This window comes from Bactrocera oleae, chromosome 4, assembly GCF_042242935.1.
Source record: "Bactrocera oleae isolate idBacOlea1 chromosome 4, idBacOlea1, whole genome shotgun sequence".
Taxonomy (NCBI): Eukaryota; Metazoa; Arthropoda; class Insecta; order Diptera; family Tephritidae; genus Bactrocera; species Bactrocera oleae.
In genome coordinates, this window is record NC_091538.1 from 50,158,356 (window position 1) to 50,180,806 (window position 22,451).

Consider the following 22,451-nt stretch of genomic DNA (forward strand, 5'->3'; position numbering starts at 1 on the left):
TTTAATTTATTATTTTCTTATATGTTTATATTCCTTTGAAATCGATAGCAATAATTGCTTATACCTTTTTTCAAGCTCTTGCGTGTTCAACAAAATTACAAAATTTAATGAAACTGCTCAAATGAATATGCTGTTGTAAAATCTGTATCGTCATGGTATATTTATGAGAGTAAACTCATTCTTTGCTGTTTGTTAAATACCTATGTAAATATTTACACATGTTTGTTGTGAATAACAACAATTACAATTACAAATGTGTGACATGACCAACAAAATAGACATTTTTATTATCTTTAATTGCAAATACGAATGGATGATCGGCGACGAACTGATATGTTTGTTGTGCAAATGTAGCTGATAACGGTACAATTTTCAAATCTGCAGTTGAAGTGAGGAAATAAATAAAAGTACATACTTTTAGTAAATATTTTTAGATCATATAACAAAACTTTGCACTCACATGTAGCTGCTGCGGCCTCAGTGCCCGATTCGTTAACCTCGATAAAAGCTTTATGCTGAGCTTGGGAAACGGACACTTTTTCCTTCTCTGCCAGCATGCTGCTAAAATCAGCTTTATCACTGAACATAGTGGTAACGCCCAACTAGTGGATAGAATAGAAAATACAACTTTCTTATACCATAAATTATTCTAGTTATACGCTCACCTGCGCCAACACCGGCTTCAGCGCCAGATCGAATTCAAATTTAAATTTCGGCAGGTGTATGTTAACCTCTTCGGTGCGCATCGCCGCCGACAACTTTGTCAAATCAACACTCTTCAATTTCGTTTCCAACGCCGCCAAACCGTCAACACTCTTCGGTAGCAACACCAACATTGAAACGTCTGTATCCAAGTAACTCAATTCAACAGCGGTGGCATCCAGCTCCTTGAAGTTGCCATACAAAAATGTATCCGTCTGCTTCATCATATCCACTTCCAACTTGCGCTCAGCACTCACGTGGAAATCGCGCTTCGTGGTCGAATGATTGCTGAATTGGTGCAACCACTTCGCCTTGAAGTAGAGCGCATTCACCAGCACCAGCGCCGTATTGCCATCCAAGCTGTTGCCAGCAATTAGACCACGTATTTTATTATCAGTTTCAGCTTCCACCCAGCTATTAATTGTCGCCGCTGTTGCAGCTGCGTCAGCAAAGCGAACAGTCTCGGCGTTGGCGTGCATTTGATTAAGGGCGAGTTCATTGTATTTGGTGGAAATTTGAAAACGTTGATCCAGGTAAATGCGATTAGCTAAACGGAATGTTGCGCTACCCACAGATTTGGTCTTCTCAAAGAGTCTACCGAACTTCTGTGCAACACTTTGCTTATCGCCGGCGTGTTTTAGTGCCAGACTGATTGCCAATTCCTCAGCCGTTTGCCCTTCAGCACCCAGGTAGGCTAGCGCTAAACACGTCTCTATGGAAATTGGCGACACAATCACATTCTCATTGGGCTGTGCGCCGACGGCAGACTGGATTAGTTGCGAAGTCAATATTTGGCCGGAGACGTTGTCACAACTGGCCATTGCGGTGGTGATGAGAAGTAAGAGGTGAATTCCGTCTGTGAGGATAACAAAAAAAGAATTATTGTATCTGTCTGTAAAAATTTTCAACTCACTCATTGTCAGCTGTGCTTTTATGTTGTTTCTTTTTTGAATTTCTTTTAATGTATCCGTTTCTGTTAACCTCACGGCATGCTAGCAATCTCCAGACTGGGCTTGCCAGCACAATAAGTTTCTGCTTATGAATAAATCCAATGCTAAAATTAGGTGTTTATTATTATTTTTTTTTGTTGCAAATATATAATATGTAGGTTCGTAGGTACTTGCGCGCCTTTCAACATATATGAAGCAATTGTCATTGCCATCGAGGCTCCGAAAATGTGAGTAAAGAAGAATTGTTTGCTTTTTGAATAAGGCCACAATTCTCTATTATTATTTATTATTTTTATTAATGAATAATCGGAATGCATACCCACAATACGTATTTAGTTACCAAATTTTTTATTATTATTTTTTTTTTAACGTTTAAGCAGCACTTTTGTTACTAGACAATCGCTTTGTGAGTTATGTATGTATATACCATATATATGTATGTACACCGTTGTCATTTTGAATGAATGGTCGTTATACTTGTATGTGAAATGGGAAGACATGTCTGACGTCAACCGGCAACCTGTTCTACTTCTGTGTAAGCGTTCATATACATGTATATGTATATATAGTTAGGAGCATTGCAAAAATAATATTTATATACATACATACACATGTACGTAAGTATGTTCAAACTACTTATACGACTTTGAAAAAATTGCAGTCGCGCTGTTTTATTAGGCAATTAAATGCGCTTAATTATTTTTACCTGTCTAAAAATATTTAAAAATATGTTTATTTATGTATATATAGTATAAGGGATTTTTGGAGTTAACCCTTATGTTAGTAACCAACTTTACCGACGTTTTTTAGTAACCAGGTACCCACGATCTGAGTATTATTATTATTTTGTTTATTTTATTAAATGTTATTCAAATATTAATAGTCAGTGACAATTTAAAGAAAAAAAATAACAACGTAGAAAAAAAAATTCAAAAAAATGAACTCACAAATAGCTTTCTTTTAAGTTAAAAAACGACGATTTGAGAGCTTAAAATGAAATATTGAATTTTTTTAAAGTTATTCACACAAATACACCGCGGTGGGTACCCGGGTACCCGGTTACTAACATAAGTGGTAAACTATTTTTTATTTTTTTTTATCCGGTATATGCTACAAAAAAAGGTCTTTATTTTCAACCGTGCCTAAATCATTTCACTTTTCCTATATATTTTATATGGGATTTTCTGATCTTTTGCAATAAATCTTTTATCTCTAAAGAAAACAAACCTACAACTTTGAAAAAGTATAAATATTCTAATACAAAATTTTCCGCAGAAACTTCTGGGGATTCCAGGTTAAGCAAATTAAATAAACAAAAATTTCAAATTATTTTGAAATTTTTTGCGGCTAATATTCGATTTAATAAAATATTGAAATGCATATGCATGAAATTTCTCTAATTAAAATCTCTGTTCATAGCTAGACAAATATATAATATATATTTTAACAATTCGTTTATTCAAAAAAAAAAAAAAAATTTATTGCTTTAAGATTTAATAATTTATAAAAAAAAATTAGAAATGTAAATTCGAGCATAAAAATAATTTTAAATATGCACACGAAGTCGAAATTTAAAATTTAAAAAAATATAAAATTTCCTGATATTAAAAATTTATTTTAAAATAAAAAATATTTAATTTTATAATATTAAAAAAATTTAAACTGATATTCAACCTTAGTAAATGAAATTTTGGAATTTTTTTAGTAAACAGTAAAATGATTCCTAACATTGTGTTTTGAACAATTTTCGATTTTAATTTTTTTAGAATTTTTAGTTTGAGATATGAAAAAAAAACCATGCAGCTTGATATATCTATGATCTTAAGCTTGTATTTTGAAGAAAATTTGATTTTAAAATTTTTTACAATTTTATTTTGAAATATGAAAAAATTATACAATTCAAAGTCCCAAATAGATTTAAAAAGAATATATGAAGTTTTGACTGAATTCTGAACTTTTTAAATGAAATTTTGGAAAAATCATATATTTTTTTAACTGAACAGATGGTAACAGCAGAAAAACTGCGTTAAGTAATCATTAAAAACGATAGTTTTTGTCACATTTTTATAATTAAAAACAATTTTTAGATAAAAAATGTTTTATACTACATATGCCAAGAGCAAAAACAAGCTAAAATTTTTATGATATAATTTTTTCAGTATGTTTTATACATTAAAATATATGAAATATGAATTTTCGTGAAGTGCAAATTATAAAACATAACATTAATATTTTTTAAAAATAATTTTAATATTTGCTTTAATATGGTAATACTTTTTTATTTTAATAATATTGCTTTTAAAAAAAAACTGTAAATTTCATTAATATATACCATATATTTTTTAAAATATTTTTACGGCGTCTCTCTATCAAATACAATCACAAAATATGTTTTCATTCTTTTCCAAACAATTTTATTTATCTTTTAAATTTTTGATAGATAGTAGATAATGAGAAAAAAAAACAAAAAGAAAAGTGGATTTCTTTATAACATTATAGGATTGTTATTGCATTATTATTATTATTTCAATTTAGTATTTTTATAAATTGTTTACCTAACACATACTAGATATACATACATATGTAACTATGAACGTACATATGTACATATGTATGAAATAATTTTAGTATACTAGATAAATTTATCATACAGTTATGATTCATACTTTTCTGCACGACTGTGAGTGCGCGTAAAAAGGTTTCTCCTTGCAGGATCTCGAAATTTCCCGCCACTTACAAAATATTAATTTATTTATATATACTTTTAAAGTAAAGATACTTGGAGCGGCGTGGTGAATTACTTGTTTGTTGTTGTGCAAAAAAGTGGAAGAAATGTCATGCTCATAATTGGTTTGAGTTTCAAAAAAGTGTATTGCAATTAAAAAATTATTTTTTTAACAACATAAAGGAGAGTTTTAGTGTATTAGGATTTAGTGAGCAGGTTATTAGAGCCTTTTTAGGCTTGTTAAAATGTTAAGTTGGAATAATTTCACAAAACGTAACGTGCAAACGTTATTAGTGATTGCGTTCGTCAATATTTTAGATTAATTTGCCTTTACTGGTGTCTTATATATTGTTTACATATGTTTTTGTTGTTGTTTAAATTTATTTTTCTTTTACTTTTGTTAACTTTGTGGATATTCTTAGAATATATCAATATACATAGCATGTATGTATGTATAAATAAATGAATTTATTAATTTTTTTTTACTAATTTCATACGTTTACAATTTTTTTGCAAATGTGTGGATATTAAAATATATACGCTTTCTTATGCAATAAAGTAATAAACAGGGGAAGAGGGCGTGTGCCTTGTTTTGTTAAACTGTTTATTATATATGACATACCATAATTGTTGTTGCTGTTGTTATTTAGCTGCTTATGACGCTTGAGATGTTTTGAAAATACTATTTTTTATAATAGAGTGGCCAGATTTTTGAAAAAAAAATTAAAAGTTCAAAAGTATAAGATTAATTTTGTTTTTTAATTTTCGATTTTTTCATAAAGGAAAGTGTGTTTAAAGTTGTCTTTTTTTTGCAATTACTTGGCAATTGCTTGGTGGTGCAGGCAGCAAACGGTTACGGAGTATTAAGCTTATTAGAAATGAAAAATTGTTTGTGTAGCTTTAAGCGTAAAGTGGGGAAAGGCATAATTTCGGTAGTTTAGCTGAGAACCATTATTGGTAGGTATGCATGTAGGAGTGTGACGTATATTACAAATTCAATTTGATTGTATACATTAGTTGTTGCATGCGCATGCGCTTGCAAGTGTTGCATATTTTGAATTTAGGCTTAGCAAAAAATGATTTTCTTAAACGATTTTAAGGTTACAATACATTAATAAAATATACAATATTAATGCGCCCTATTACAACTTAGATAGCATATTTATATATTTTTTTGAAATAAATTTTTTTTATTTGTTTTTTAAATTATAATTTTTTGTTTTGTAAATAATTTTTTTTGCTCGCAATTTACAGCAAATTAGCAAAAGTGCGAATCAAGTGAAATGTTTTTTGATTATTCAATTATTTTCTAACGTTTTATTATACTTTTTGACTCACATATGAAAAATAGAATTGCTATATATGTATATGTATGTGTGTTTGTGTGTGTTTTTTTTAAGTCTACAAGCTATAATGCTAGATTTTATAGTTTTTCAAACGCCACCCATATCTTTTCGTGTTATGTTTGTATGTGTTTCCATTACATTATATGTACTAGCAGCGATATGAACGCGAACAAGTTGCGCTGGCTCACATTGTTCTTATTGTAAGTTTTATTGAAGTTAATTTAATTTATATATATTTTCAATTTTTATTTTTTATTAAATTTTCACTTGCTTCGTTACACTTTTACTAAATGTAGGTATGTATGTATTTATATGTACGTTTGCTTGCTTTATTGCATTGGAGATTTTTGTTGTTGCTGTTGTTTGTGTGTATTTTAGTTAATTTTTACAATTTCACTTAAAATGCCTTACGAGTGCTATTAAATTGTGGTTGGTTATCTGTTTGTTGTTTTTTTTTTCAATAAAGTAAGTTGTAAATTTTATTTGCATTTAACCTATTTAATACGATTTTTTTATATGTTTCGGCAACATTGGCTTAACAGCTACAGGTTCACATATCTTTGTTTGTATGTATGTATGTATATATCAACGGCGCGCGTCCGTTACTCTTTCGACCGTCATACAACCATTTTGCATTTCGCACACGCTCGCCACACCACATTCGTGCACATACAGACATAACGTTGCATCTACGTGGCTATAATAATGTCCAAAAGTACTTCAGGGGGGTGCAGGAATATTGTACCTCACAGCATTGTCTATTTCGTTTACAGCATTGTCTATTTCTATTTGCATTTTACATCCTTCTTCGTTGTCCTTTGCGTCGTGTGTGTTCGTAAGTAACCACATTATGCAAACATGCTATAAAATGTAGCATATGACAGTATCGTTAATTATAGTAGTGTACTGCGATGTGAGCTTCCTGTGTGCGCTACACTCTCCTCCTCCACCTTTGGCGTCTTCGTCATCGTAAGCTCTTCAAGTCGCCACGTTCTTTGATATGAATGCTTGTATGCATGCTACAGCTTAATAATTCGCCATTTACACACAGATCAGCTGCTCTTGCATACATTTACACCGTTTTACTAGTTTACTTGTAATCTTTTTAGTCTTGCTCTTCTTCTTCTTCCAATTTATCTTAACTTGTCGTCGGAGTTTCGGTCTCGGTGCCTTGTGTTTGATTGCCGTGACATCTTTATTATCTTTTGCTCTCCTTCTCTTGCTGATAAACGCGCTGGCTAAGTGGCTTAGCGTAGATCCAGTTATCGCCAACGGGCCGGAAATACTGTAAAGCGGGGTAGAAGAAGAAGACGGAAATCGAATTATGTTTATGTGTTAGAATTGTTGGAGTTCATGGAAAAACTCGATTTGATGCAAGTGTTAATGTGAAGTGATGAGATCCCAACGCAGAAAGATTTACAATTTTATATTTGGTACTTGTTTTTTATTATTTTATAACCTCAATTTTTTTAATAGTTGTTAAATTTTTTAAATTTTTTATTTCTAGATTTTTAGATAAGAGAAAGAAAGATAGATAAATGATTCTTTGGGGTTTAAAGTCTAGCTCAACTAACGAAAAGTCGAGAAACCCCGTTATATTAACAGCGTTGCAAATTATGGGGAAGATATTTAGTTGGAAGTGACATGCGGGAATGAAGGATGGTTATTGCCTCACAGGTTTTCTTCATATGCATTAAACATGTACATATGTATATACATATACATACATATATGTGCTGTTGATGTTAGGTGCCTATGAAAATACTACATTGAGACAGTGTAATCCGAACTTAAAGAGAGCTTCATTTTTATACTCTAGCAAAATGTTGCCACAGAGTATAATAGTTTTGTTCACATAACGGTTGTTGTATCACCTAAAATTAATCGAGTTAGATATAGGGTAATGTGTACATATATAAATGATCCGGATGAAGAGATGAGTTGAAATCCGAGTGACTTTATAGGAACCGCGTTCAAAGTTAGACAGTGGGTGTGACACCGCCCTTTTTTAAGTGAAAACCCATATCTTGGGGTCTGCTTAACCGATTCCAACCAAATTCGGTACGTGACATTATTCACATATTTCTGTATGTTATAGTGCGAAAATGGGCGAAATCGGACTATAACCACGCCAAATTCCCACATAACACAATTTTAAATTCCATCTGATTCTTTCACTCTCCAGTATGCAAATAAAGCACCAATGAATGTATCGAAATAAAACTTTGCATAAATAGTGCCTTTGAGTTGGGCGACGTTATTACCAAAAATTGTCTACATCGGAATAAAACTATTCCACCCCCCATGTATTGAATATGTGGACCCCAGTTCCCACAGCGAGCATTTTATCGAAAATATCGGTCAATCTGTGAGATATGTTATAGAAATTTGAAGAGAATCCTTTTCTGATAAAAATAATATTATTAAATAATGAGTTGTATCGGGTCGATAATTCCTTTAGTCCCCATATACCTAATAGAATGATTTTCGAACTACTGGCTGACTTTATATCGCATATTTCAGCAAATAAGTAAGATACCTTAGAAAAATTTGCTGGAAGTATAATATTGGATATAATATAGTTTAATGCCGAAAATACGTGAAATTGGTTCACAAATTACCCAAACTATCATATACTACATATATTGGTTTTCTTTGTTCTAACAAACCGTATGCACCTTAAGCTATTTCCCTGGCTTTGATTCTGGCAAGTTGCAAGCTCTTCCTTACTTGTTTATTTTTTGTTGTTGTTGTAAAAAGATTAAATTTACCTAAACCTTATTAGGGTTTCTAAATTAATTTTATGCTAATTGTTGTTGCTGTAGCGGCTACAGCGAATTCTCTTATAGATCAGGGTCTTAGGTAAATGACGTAATTTAATTTAATATTAAAATGTTATTTTAAGAATTATTTTGATAATTTAGTTTTTCTGTTTACTTTAAAGGTTAAAATGCGTAAATTTACATTTTCAAAATAGTAAAATTTTGAAATTTTGTTTTATGTAATGCCACAACTATTTATTTGCATGCACTCACCTTGTGTTCCCACTGTGTTTCTGTGTCTTTGCGATTCTTCGCTTCATCACGTTGTATTTGTTCCACGGCACATTTAGCATTTGTGGCCTTTTCGATGTCATTAAATCTATGAAGAGTTAAAAAAAATGTTTAGTTGAAAATTTTCAACACAAATAAAAAAAAAAAACTTAAATTCATATAACAGTAAAATAGTATGAAAATTTTGTTTTACTTGAGTCCAGCGGTCACTTCCTTCCAAACGCGTCTGGATTCATATTCTTCTTGTTCAACGATTGGTCGAACTTGTTTCTTAAATATTGGAATACGATTTACGTCTACGAATACTTCAGTTTTCTAGAAAATTAAAAATTAAACATTTTTGCATGTTTAAAATTTTGCAGTTTAACAAATTGTCTTTACACATAAACTGAACACAACAAACACATACACGTATATGCACAAACATATGCATGTACATATGTAACTATATATACCTATATATATATATATACTGTAGAGTTTTTGTTAGTTTGAATTTGAGCTTAGTTTAGGACAAATTTTTAGTAACAAATAAAATACACACAAATTTATACAGAAAAACAATGCAGTAGAGAGTAAAACAAATAACGGTACTTAGTAGAAATTTAATTTTCTAGATAAACAAAGTAAACTGGAATAGTAACTGGCTCAAAATATTTAAGAGAGAAGTACAATAATCGTTTTGGTGTAGTTTTGTTTTGTTTTGAGGTTAGGACGAAGTGATTTGTTGAGTTGAGAGAGAGAGATTGAACGTTTGTAGGTTACTGTTTGCAGACATGTATGAAAACTTAGTTATAAACATATAGAGAGAAATTAGGTGTGATTAGGAAATGTTTAGCATTACAAATTTCGGTTAATAAAATTACACAAGCATACTGAAAGGTACAAAAAACTTAAATAAACGTAAAAGAGTAAAAATTACATTTTTATCGTGCCATTTGGCTTCCATGAGGCCGCTCCACTCGCCCGCTATCGAAACAAACGGTTTCTTCTCATTGGGCGCATAAATCTGCATTGAATGGAAGTAGATAAAACAGTTAGCATAAGAATTATATATATATATTTTTTTTTAAATATGTACACACCTCAGCCGTCACTTTGTTGCGCTTGCCACCATAAAATGGCTTGGTTAAGAACTCAATTGTGGCGTGATAACCGGTTTGCGGGCAACGTATTTCGACGGTGCCACCCAATTCGATCCAAGGGACGGTTAAAATAGATCTAACGGGAAAAGTAGTATATAAAAATAGGTGCAATGTGAATATTTTCATATTTAAATGAATGCATACCTGCCATAGCCATTCGGAAACGTGACAATGTATTCCTCACTGTGATCCACCAACGTCACAATACCTTCACCAATATTGTGTACGCCAATTGAAAGGCCCAGAAATTTCGATTTGGTCCAAACGTGCGCGGAAAACGTAATTTTCTTATTAACATGCTCAGCATAGAAGGCGGAAACTGCAACAAATAGTTGGCAACAATTTTTTTGTTTGTTTACCACACAAGATTTATATATATTTAATACGCACTTGGCGGATGATGTGAAACCTGTTCGGCTAAGAACGTCAGCTGATTGCGATGACACCAGGGCACAGGTCCATCATTAACTACTTGCTCATCGGATGTTTCGCCTGAAATAGCAGGGATTATTTAGCAAACTGTTCAGTAAAAATTGGTATGCAATGATAGGTGAAATTCAAGTTCGAGATTCAAACCACTTCATCGGTTGTTGTTGTAGTGATAGAAAATACATTTCTCATATAATTTTGAGTAATGATGTCAAGTGAAAAATTCTTGCGCGCATAAAAATCTGAGTCAGTTTCGATTACACAGACTCAACTGTTTTGGAAATGGGCTTAGAGATTGTGGAAACGTACACTAAGCCGAGCTTTATACAATGCTTTAAAGACGAAAGTCCTTCTCACCTGGCAAATCCCAATAGCATTGAAACACCTCGCCCAATATGGGATTGTATGGTTTTTTGGCCACCGCACTCTTACGACCAGCGTGATAGGCACTCAAATACCAGCGACATGTCTCCACAATGCGTTCACGTGGTGACTCCATCTCAGCAATTCTGCGAAAAGCAAAAAAATACAATTATTCACACATACACAATTCATACTGCTTTGAACATACCGTAGAAAGAGATCTGGATGTGCAAAGTAATCAGCGTACATCTCTAGCAATGAGCGCCGTTCCAAGATGAAAGTGGGCAGCACGACCTTCGTCAGGTCCATACCGATCTTCACTTGCGATATGAGATGTGAAATCATTGAACCATGCGCCTCCATGCTGATCGTGGAGTCCTCCTCCTCTTCATACAGTGCATCATAATCGATGGAACCGTCATCATCGCCGTATTTTTGGAATGTTTTAGCGCCACTTAACGGTTGCGGAGTCGACGCTGTAGCGCTTGTCGGCGTGCCAGCGGGTAATATCTCTGATACCGTTGTCAAGGCTGTTTGGTAATCATCCAGACGATCGACAATCGAAGACTTGGCGCTGGCTGAGGCGCTACCCTTTTGTGTTTGTGTTTCCGGTGCATTTTCATAGGTTGGCGATGTGGTTTCCACGGAAAAGCCACGCGTGGCGCTGTGAAGTTAAAGTAAATAGAGTTGACATTATAATATAACGGAAATACTTTATATTTATATTAAAAATAAATAAATAATAAAAATTATCAGAGTGACGAGACGAATTTCATTCTGACTGACTGTCTGTCTGTCCGTCCGTGCAAGCGATAACTAGAGTAAAAATTGAAATATCTTGATTAAACTGGGTACACATATTCCCTGGTACCCAAGGGGGGTTGGTATTGCAGATGGGCCGATTCGGACCATTGACACGCCCATAAAACACCATTAAACGAAAAGCAATAAAGTGCCATAGCTAATACGAGTATCCACAATAAGACAAAAGGCTGTTATTTAGTATAACGAATTGCATTAGGGAGGAGCAATTTTTTTTTTAAAGTGGGTGTGGCCAACTTTACACGAATAGTACCTTTAAGGTGGGCCACCTTATAACCAAAAACTGTCCAAATCGGACCAAAACTATTTGCGCCCCACATACCGAATATGTGAACGCCAGTTTCTATTGCGAACTTTTTACCGAAAATTCGAAACGAATTTTCCCCGGCTTTGATTATTGCAAGTTGCGTCAGTATAAAATGTTCGGTTACACCCGAACTTAGCGCTTACTTGCTTCTTGCTTGTTATATTTTATTTTGCCACTATCATTTTATAATTTCTTATTATAAGAGGCAGTTTCTTAAAGTAACCAAAAAATTTAAACATAAAAAATTTTATTCAACAAACAATAGCTTTATAAGACCTTTTTAAGGGTTTCTCAATTTTTTAGTAACTTTTTAACTTTATGCAAATAAATTTTTCGCATTATTATTTTCTTGGTGAATTCTAATTTTTTTCATACCATATTTTTGAATTTATATTATTTTTTACCATATTTTTGAATTTATATTATTTTTTAAATCATTCCAAATCTCGAAATATATGTACATTTCCTCTTCAATTATACATTTAATTTTATTTTAGTAAAATTTACAATTTTCTTAAAATATGTGTATTTGTAATTAAATACTATTAGAAACAAAATGTTTTATTAACTTATACATTTTTTAAGAATTGAAAGCAATTCAACGTCGTTGGAGATTTTTTTACACTTCAGTACTGACAAGAAATAATTTTACGAAATATTTTAACCTACAAAACCACTCAGCTCGTTTTCGTTATCAGATATTCATACGTTTTTGAGATATATCAATCCCCATCCCCAAGGCATCATTGTACCACCCTCATGCTATGAATGCGGCTAAATACCCTCGCAGAGCCATTAAATATTTATGGAACTGTAAAATGATGTAACAAAACACTGATTTGTGCCAACAAAGGCACCAAAGTACCGTGATAGTAAAGTAAACGAGTGAAGGACGACTATAATAAATATGTGCATACAAACAGACATATGAAATAGATGCAAGAAACTATAAAACATGCTTGAACACAGCGTTCGCATGAACTGAAATTCCCGCACGTACCTGAAACTGACACGTCGCACCCATTTCTTGAACATGTCCACTCACTTCAAGACCCCCTGTATATAGTATACTAGGAGGACACACACACACACTAGGACACAGAATGCCTTGCAAGCTGTGCGTGCAAATATTTGCGGCGAATAAGTCAAGAAGCTTTAGATGGCTCAGTGACTGATGGCACAACTGACTGGCTGGCTAACTGGCTGTCGCAGCGAATGACTGCTGCTGCATTGCCTTAAGTACCGCGTAAGTGTGTGTGTGTGTCGCGCGTAAATCTGTCGTAAACCGTATTTTGTGTGCGTGTGTGTGCGTGTCACACATATAAGTCCTCGTCACGGCTGCTGTGCGCTTAAATGCGTGTGTAGTGCGATGCGTGACTGTGCGGCAGTCACAATTGCGAGTAATGTACCGTTGCGTGTATGCGAGTGTGTTGCGTTTTTGTTTTGTTTGCTCGTATTAAATATTGAGTCCCGCTATGACGAATCTGTGTCGACCGGCAGTTAATACACGACCCAATGCCATTAAACGCCAGCAATAATGTCTTGCATAATTCTAGGCGCATGAACGTTTGCGCTCAATTTAATTTATTGCATACTCAAAACGACTCGAATATGCTCTGTACAATGAAATATTCGATACATTGCACAAACAAACAATCAAATCTCTATTGCATTAAAACACAATGGCGAGCGCCAAGCGGACGGCAACAAACGGCAACGTCATCTGCCACAGAGATGCGTCATTTCCACTTGAAAACATGCCAAATTTCAACGACAATTTTTCGATGGTTTTATCGAGTTTTGTGTTTTTGTTGTGCTTTTCGATCGAATTTGACACAAAACCTTTCTTTTTCGGGTCACATTAACTTTGACCCACTCCAGCAGTTTAACGGTAGAACCAATACAAAGCCAACTTGTAAAAATTATTTGTTTGTAAATTTTGTATGGCAAATAATTTATGTCGATTTTTTTAAAAGCAAAAAAAAAAAATTGCGGTTTTTCGTTGTTTTATTTGCTAAAGTAAACACAGTCGATACTTGAGCAAAGCCGAGGCACTACTGGCTGTCGTTAAAATAGTTACCGCACAGTTGGGTCGAGTAGGATGTGAGCGTGCAGGGCGCATGTAACATTTTAGAGTACACTTCAGTTAACATGCATACTTTTAGGAGCCGCCGGCAGTCAAGTGTAAGAGAGCAAAGGTTTTTACATACATATGTGAGAATAATGAGAGAGCGAAATGAAAGAGTAAAGATATGTCTAAAATTATGACGTTGAGATGTTAATAATGCGGCGTCAAGTCTGGAGGATTTTAGATATTGAATTTTGTATTTACAACGTACGAGATGAAATCCTTTAATCTTTCAATAAGCTATGTGACAACTCACTTACGATGAAATTTTTGATTTAATGCATTTTCATGAGAATGAGAATACAAGTTTTAATTTAAGAGTGCTCTTCGATTGAGTTTTTAGAGAAATGAAAAATAAAGTCGCTTTTGACCGGCAAGCGGGTTTTTATTGGAATTTAAGTCATCGCGATTAGATTTTAACTCTTATTTAACAACCTAACCTTTATTAGAAGCGACCACGCCAAGTCGTTTATTATAAAGCGAGATTTCGGACAAGTCAACTCATTTATCTTTAAAATACATTTGTACATATGTATGAGTGGGCCCTGAAAATTTCGCTAAATCACCGATTTTGAAAATTAGCACTTCATTACATGTGCGACCTGACGGACACCCCGTGATACTCGTATATGTAAATATTTCGTCAAGATTAATATTTTTTTTGTTAATCATATTGAATTTTAGAGCACAATAAAATTGTAAAATTATTTTCTCATTAACTACTGCAGATAAATCGATAAAAATTTGCGAACTCAAAGAAAAATTTTCAAAATCGGTGATTTAGCAAAATTTTCTGAATCGGAAGGAATCGACCATTAGATATCGTAATGTGAACGACACATAAGCATTGTTTGAAGCCAATGAGACGAAATTCTCGGCAACATCGAGGTTCTGAGAGAATATTAATTTTGTTCTATCTATATTTAATAAAGAATCGAGGTCTGCTTAGCAGTGTTGAAATTTAATTCAAAATCAATATAACCAAGAAGAGATACTTTGGTCTAAGTCTGTAATTGCGGAATAAATCTCTCATTCGATGTACTAATATAACATAGGATGTGGCAGCTCCTGGTAAGTTTTGATGAAAAGGAGTTATTGGAAAGATATTTACATAACTCCACGACTGTCTGGTAGACGAACGTCGCGGAAAAAGAGTATATAAAGATAATTCAGCCGAAGCGGTAGAATGAAGCAGTAAATCTTTCTGTATCTAAAAAAAAGAACAGGGATGGAATCTTGATTTTAGATTTTTTTACGATTGAAGTCAACTTACGAAACGAGAAAACCGGCAGCTCACACTTGAAGAAAGAAATAAGACCAAACTAAGCTTGTTTCTGAAACATTTTGTAAAATACGAGAAATCGTAAATCAGAGGATAGCTGTACCTCTTAAGTTTCTCAAAAATATATGTGAATACCCTACATATAACAAGGTCTTAGAAACACTATTTGTTTAAACAAATTTGTTGCTGTAAACATTGTTTAGCAAGAAGCTATTAATTCTAAGAGGGTAGTTTTATAAAGAAATAATCTTAGAATGTTTGATTGGAGATGGCTTAAGAGGCGCTTGGCGCCATGAGAGGTCTTTTCAGGTGAAAATATATACTAGTCTTGATTCTTAATAAGACAAAGTCATCTAACCTACATACATATGTATATCTACTCTGAACCATATTTAGGCCAAAAGATACGTTTTTAGGGCTCCGCTAGAATACCTCGCGGACAATTACTGATTATGTTACCGACTTAGACAGTATTTATTAATTATTACAACAACTAATACAAAGTAATAATCAAATGAGTTTCTCGATAACGAGATTTTGAATCTCAAAATCCTCTCGTGAAAATCCATCAGTCAAGATAGCGTCAAGACGGACATTGTAGAGGGAGAGGGAGAAACTCTCAAACATTTTGTTTTTTAAAAATATACACACACATGTATGTATATTTCACATAGCAATCCCCTAGCTACTTTAAAATAATCGCCTCAAGTATGAAAGTCTGAGAAAATTAAACACTTTCAGTTCATGGGAGCAAAGTAACAGTTAAAGCGCATGTCATCAGAACGGATGCCACGTTCAGCTATGCAAAAAGCTAAGAGAGAACTCATTGTGTGCTCTCTACTACTTACTTCCACACACACCACGACAGCTGTATGGATAGTAGAAATAGTTAAAATATTAAACATAACAAAACGCAAAATTTACACAAAAGACCGCGAATCCACAAAAAAAAAGTAAGCAAAAACAAAAAATCAAAATACTAAATTAAAACAAAAATTTTTTATTGTTATTTTCTTACAAATATTACAACATTCACACACCCACAAAAGCAAAAGATAGTGAAGACAACGCGGCACTTTGGCTACATTATTGAGATATGGATATAAACACGCACATATACATACATAGAGATATCTTTAAAGACGCCTCAAGTGCTTAATAACGAGTAACTGGGTAGCGCTTGTGGTTACTTACTATGCTCGTAACCGCTTTGGTGTGCGTTAATTGTGCATTTGACGCTGCCATATCTATAACAGCTGGCTTATGCCGTACATCTGATTAATACGCGCACAGTTTTAAGCATAATATGCGCAATTTTAGCTATTTTACGCTGCGGATATTATAAGCGTGACATTATAACTTCCGCTAGAGCACTTTTTGTGCGACTTTGTGGTTGGCTGAGCGCGACCTTGAACTTGCGTCGGGCCACCAGAGTTAAAGTTAATGTCGAGGCTAGGCGGTCGGTGTAACGGTATTGTCGCTGCACCGGCATTACGGCAAACAATCAATTAAACCATAAATCAAGTGGATTTTCAATGTCAACGAATTCGCCACAAATACACATACACATATACAGATTTACATATATATTATATATATACATATTTACAAATAGATTATATAGTATAGTGGTCAATAGTAAATCGGACATTTTTTTTATTTTAACTCAAACTCACTTTTCTTAAAATTTAATTCGTTTACATTTTTTTGTACTTGTACTTTTTATACTTTTTGTACTCTTTTCGTCAATTTTAATTTTCCACTTACTCACAACTTTCGTCGTCTACTGGAGCCGCCGAAGTGCGCTCGACATTACGTAAACTCATGCGAATCACAATTGTTGTAGGTGAAATTCACATTCAACTTTTAATTCAAAATTATATTTTCTTTGTTGTTGTTGCTTTTTGCATGCTTTTTAGGGTCGAAATATGCAAGACAATCCGCTGCAAAGCTTCGAGACAACTGCGTTGCAATAAAATTGTGCATTTTTCTATTGTGTGCGGGCATTCATCAGCATATCTTTTATGGGCAACCGACACTCGTTCAGTCATTCCACTCGAGAGTACGGTTAATTATAGATGCTTACAAAAAGTAGGCGAAAATACGAAATTATTAATGATACTATAAATGAGACTCATCTCATGCAATGTGAGTGTGTCTCATGTCAGTACATGAGAAAACGAAATAAAGAGCATTAGAAACAGCAGCAAAAAAAACATAAAAATTATTCCAAGCCGGTGCATTTAGGTATGAAATTTCAATTACAAGTCTATCGATTTCATTTGCATGTCCTTGCACGTAAAAGCTACAAAAACCTGATAAATACAAAAAAAATAAAAAATAAAACACACACAAATCAATCAACGTTTGCAATTGCTCGGAGGGAAATAGAAAATGTTAATATGAAGGTGAGTAGATATGAAGAGACCGCTGTAGCCGAAAGGGTTAGTGCGCCTGTGGCTGCCGCTTGGTGGGTAGCGGGTCAACTGTGTGTTGCGGAAAAATTCGATATGACAAATGAACAACAGCGATACACACTTCAACAATGCCAAGCCTTTGATAAATTTTGGCAATAAAAACGGTGCTAATAAACATACAGCAGCGGGTTAGAGGCGGCTTTAAACCGATAAACTATTTAATTGAGAGAAGAGAGTAGAGCAAAAACTAGTAACACGATAGTAAAATTTAATAAAAAAAATAAACAAAAAAAAAAACGTTAACTTCGGTTGCTCCGAAGCTATAATATTCTTCACAAGTACAAAAGTTACAAATAAAACAATTTTCATACAAGAACTCGATTGGTCAGTTTGCATGGCAGCTATATGCTATAGTAGTGCGATGTGAAAAATTTCTTCGGAGATTATACCGTTGCTTTGGGCAATAATCTATGCAAAAATTCACATCAAATGAAAAAGTTTTTCATTTAAGGACATGATTTTGGTAGTTCAGTTTATATGGAAGCTTCTGTACTGCTTCGACATCGGTGGTTTCGACAAAGAAGCAGCTTCTTGGAAAGAAAGGTACGTGTGCAAAGTTCCAGATTGGTATCTCAAAAACAAAGGGACTAGTTCGCATAGATACGGACAGGCTGTGGCTAAATCGACTGAGTTCGCCATGTTTAAGGTCTCCGACGTTTACAAATTTCGTGGCAAACTTAGTATACCCTGCTCAGGTTATAATAATGAAATTTTGACACTTATTATATGAAATTATATAATTTTGTATTATTGGTTTTGATTAGCGACTTCCCGTATGCAACAATTTTTCTCTTAAGCACTAAATTTAAATAATTCCACAATAAAAGTAAAAGGAAATCTTTGTACCGAAATATAAAAGAGAAAAGCCAAGATGAGTGGTTTTAAGACGACAGAGATGGACATTCATGGACATAATTCCTGACAAACATATGAAGCTGTTTGATATTTAGAGGTTCAGCAGTTAATAATAGTAAACATTTGCCAAAGAGGTTAAGAGAAGATTGCTACAGCTCTAATTCCACGACAATCAGAAGCAGTTCCTCAAACCTATTTGGAAAATTTTTTTCTGACGCAATTAAAATACAATAATAACAACAAAGCAACCTAAATCGGATATAAATCGGTGAGCAATTCGTAGTAGTCGGGTTAACGTATAAATTGATAAGCTCAATGTCTCAATTGTGAATAGCAATGTCAGTTTATCTCTTCGCTGGGTCCTATCTGTCAACCATATGAGCTATGGTCATAATTTTTATTGTGTATAATCTAAGAAGGGCACTAACGACTTGATTAGTTTGCATTCAGAATTCTAGTAATGTCTGTACTCGTAGGTTTGAAAGATAGGAAGGTAACGGTACATTTAGGCGAAATAATTGTTTTTCTTCAAACCTATATTTATATATTTTCATAAAAGTGTAGTACCCTAAAAATCCCTAAAAAGCCAAATTACTTATCGTTGACTAATATTTTTTTTATACTTACTAGCTCGGCGAATTTCCCATACTAGTAAATGGATCATCATTTGCATCATAGAAATCTTCCTCATCTTCGCTGCTGGAATAAGAGGTCTCAGGCACATCCACAGCGAGTGGAGCGGTTGTTGCTGAATGAATAAAGAGGAGTTACATATGTTTTTTAATTAATTTAGAAATTACTAAATAAGTGAATAAGTGCGGAAAATTTTAAATTAGCTGACAAACACAACAATTAAAGCAAAAGCATAATGAATGAATGAAAATATAATTGAATAATAAAAAATAAATATTTAAAAATAATAATAAAAATAAACATTAAAAATACAAAATAAATTAAAATTTAAATAAAAAATAACAACAACAAGTAAAGAAGGGCTAAGTTCGGGTGTAACTAAACATTTTATACTCTCGCAATTTGTAAGGATCAAAGTCGAGGAAATACTTTCTAGTGTTGCAAAACTTTACATTAAAAATTGTTGTGAAACCATTCAACCTAACCAACTCAAATGAGATATATATGTTATACGAACTCAATCAAAGTTAAATAAAATATATGGGGAATATGAAGAACACATCAACTAAAGGATGGAAAATCCAATTCCATTCCGAACTAATGAAAAACATTATATGCAGTACATGGACCCGGGGTTGTTCATATATCGATTTCTTGCGTACTCGACTCGACTGATATATGCGGTAACAAGTTAACCGGAAGTTGGAAAATATTTATATTAGGTATATGTGAACTATGGGAAGTATTGACCCGAATTTACTCATTCTTTGCACAAAGGCATCATCATCATCATAAAGATATTCTCCCGGAATTTCAATACTAGACTTCCCAGATTGACAGATATTTTAGGTAAACAGTCAGCCAAATGCAAATGATATAGGCCGACTTCGACAATTTTTGGGATGAAAAACCTTGAGAGCATTATTTGTGTAAAGTTTTATTTTGATAACTTTATTGATATTTGATTTGTATACTGTAAAATCAAAGAATCAGATTAAATTTAGAAGTTTGTTATACGGGATGTATGCGGGGTTGCCATCCGATTTTACCCATTTTCGCACTATAACATAGAAATATGAGAAGAATGTTATGTTGGAATCGGTTAAGCAGATCCCAAGATATGGGTTTTCACCTAAAAGTGGGCGGTGTGACGCCCACTGACTAATTTTGAACGTGGTTCCTATAAAGTCATCTCATACCATCCCAGATATAAAATTTAATGTCTCTGGCTTGTTTAGGGCTTGATTTATCGCGTTTTTTGTATTTTTACTGCTATTTGGGGAGTGGGCGGGGTTGTCACCCGATTTCTCCCATTTTACACTGTCGATAGAGTTTCTAAAAACATTTGTTCTCAGTAAATTCTGTTACTATAGCTTTAGCGGTTTAGATATGCACATTAAATCTATTACGGGGCGGGATCATGCCCACTTAAAAAAAAAATATTTAACTGCAGATGCCCCACCTAAATGTGATCATGTATACAAGATAACATCTGCAATACCAACCGTCTAACGGTAACAAGAAACATGTGTACCAAGTTTCATAAAGATATCTCAATTTTTACTCAAGTTACAGCGTGCACAGATGGACGGACCGACGGGCAGACAGTCACCCGGATTTCAACTCATCTCTTCATCCTGATCATTTATATATATATAACCCTATACCTCATTCGATGAGTTTTAAGTGATACAAATAACCGTTAGGTGAACAAAACCATTATACTCTGTAGCAACATGTTGCGAGAGTATAAAAAACATTAACTTTGGCTGCATTGAAGCTATAATATCCTTCACAAATACAAAAGATCCCATACAAACACTTCAGTTTGATCAATCAGTTTGCATGATCTATACAATTTGTTGCGGTGTCTTGGACAATAATCTATGCCAAATTTCGTAAAGATATCTTGTCAAATAAAAAAGTTTTCCATACAAGGACTGGATTAGTATGGAACCTATGTATATGCTATAGTGGTCCAAAAACCTAAAATCAAAAACTGAGGGACTAGTTCTCGTATATACAGATATATATATGAGAGATGAACATGAATAAATAGACTTCTGGGTGTTACAAACTTCGTGACAAACTAAATTCTGTTCAGGGTATAAAAATGAAAAAATAAATAAAATAAATATGTAAACAAAATAATTTTTAAGACCACGAGCGCGGCGAAGAATGTAACATTATTATTATTTGTAAATGGTAAAAGGTAATTGAGACAATTAATTTTGAGAGGCCTTTAATAGCGTGCTGGTCAAAAGTAAGTGCTTATTAGAAATGTGTATATGGTATGTACAATATGTATCTATGTATGTATGCATGTATGTATATATGTATGTACGTGTTTTTATGTAGTATGCCGAGTTTTGAAGGATGAAAACAACATTTAAGAGAACCCTTTTTCAAAAGTGCCAGACAACTATATGAATCGCCACAAAACTTTTGCGATGAACACATCAAATCGATAATGTAAAATATGGAATAATTAATTTAGAATATTTTATAATATTTTTTCTTTATTCAAATGATGCAAATGAAACGTTTCAGAGGCTACTTCTACGTATTATCGCTTCTTAAGTGCTTAATTATGCATTTATTTAAAGGAAGAGAATCAATTAAAGCATGCCTATAGAGATATTGTGCAAAAGGTGTAAACAAAGTGCCCGCACACGCACACAAACACACGCGCACATTCACAGCTACATATGTATATACACGCACATATGTAATTACAAATTATTTATTACAACAAGACACATAGAAATTTTGGACTTGGGGAGCTGTTGTGGATACTACACCTACTTACCACCAATCGCACCGGTGGCAATATCGGCCGCAGTACCGTACGCAATGCCATCGGCGATTATGTCAACAATATCGATGCTGGTGGCGATGGGGCCAGACATGCCGACGTTGTTGTATTGATGTGGGTATTGATAACGGAAGCGTAATTGTTGGTATTGTTGTTCTACTTGTTGTTGTTGTTGTAATTGTTGATATTGACTGCATTGGTGTTCAAGTTCATGCACATTGTCGGCACCACGTGGCAGTGTTTGCGGCAATAAGCCTAATTAAACGCGATTTCATTAAATGCAAATATCTACACAACCACCACAGTTACAGTTACAGTTACTACAATATACATATACATACATATGCACACCAACTATATGTATGTATGTACTATATACATACGCACACAACATAGCCACCTAAACTATATAAGTACAT

General features: G+C 33.6%; 2 protein-coding genes across 5 annotated transcripts in view; both read right to left on the reverse strand.

Annotated features, from left to right (window-relative positions):
- Window positions 1-126: 126 nt before the first annotated feature.
- On the reverse strand, window positions 127-1,976 carry LOC106622241 (serine protease inhibitor 42Dd). Its single transcript, XM_014241357.3, has 5 exons — window positions 1,823-1,976; window positions 1,616-1,756; window positions 666-1,558; window positions 461-602; window positions 127-378 (listed from the first exon to the last, which is right to left on the reverse strand). The coding sequence occupies exons 2-5, from the start codon at window positions 1,617-1,619 to the stop codon at window positions 248-250; spliced, it is 1,170 nt and encodes a 389-aa protein (XP_014096832.3). The 5' UTR covers window positions 1,620-1,756; window positions 1,823-1,976; the 3' UTR covers window positions 127-247.
- Window positions 1,977-3,968: 1,992 nt separating this feature from the next.
- Window positions 3,969-22,451, reverse strand: part of LOC106622244 (oxysterol-binding protein-related protein 9) — a 37,797-nt gene continuing 19,314 nt past the window's right edge. For 2 of the 4 annotated variants that reach the window (XM_070108584.1, XM_070108583.1), the window contains 11 exons: window positions 22,027-22,287; window positions 19,212-19,332; window positions 10,922-11,377; window positions 10,708-10,859; window positions 10,312-10,413; window positions 10,066-10,240; window positions 9,862-9,997; window positions 9,699-9,785; window positions 8,970-9,091; window positions 8,759-8,864; window positions 3,969-7,008 (listed from right to left, as the gene is read on the reverse strand). In XM_070108584.1, coding sequence (XP_069964685.1) covers window positions 6,922-7,008; window positions 8,759-8,864; window positions 8,970-9,091; window positions 9,699-9,785; window positions 9,862-9,997; window positions 10,066-10,240; window positions 10,312-10,413; window positions 10,708-10,859; window positions 10,922-11,377; window positions 19,212-19,332; window positions 22,027-22,287 — 1,805 coding nt within the window. In that variant the 3' untranslated portion in view covers window positions 3,969-6,921. Of the gene's footprint in view, window positions 7,009-8,758; window positions 8,865-8,969; window positions 9,092-9,698; window positions 9,786-9,861; window positions 9,998-10,065; window positions 10,241-10,311; window positions 10,414-10,707; window positions 10,860-10,921; window positions 11,378-12,842; window positions 13,855-19,211; window positions 19,333-22,026; window positions 22,288-22,451 lie in introns of those variants that run through there. The other 2 variants (XM_070108585.1, XM_036376506.2) reach the window with 2 other exon arrangements.

What these genes read in the sequence shown, in the direction of transcription:
- LOC106622241 (XM_014241357.3), bottom strand. An exon ending in TGAAGCCGGTGTTGGCGCAG is followed by an intron (nt 603 to 665) that starts GTGAGCGTATAA and finishes TCTATCCACTAG; the next exon opens with TTGGGCGTTACCACTATGTT. An exon ending in TGAGGCCGCAGCAGCTACAT is followed by an intron (nt 379 to 460) that starts GTGAGTGCAAAG and finishes CTTCAACTGCAG; the next exon opens with ATTTGAAAATTGTACCGTTA.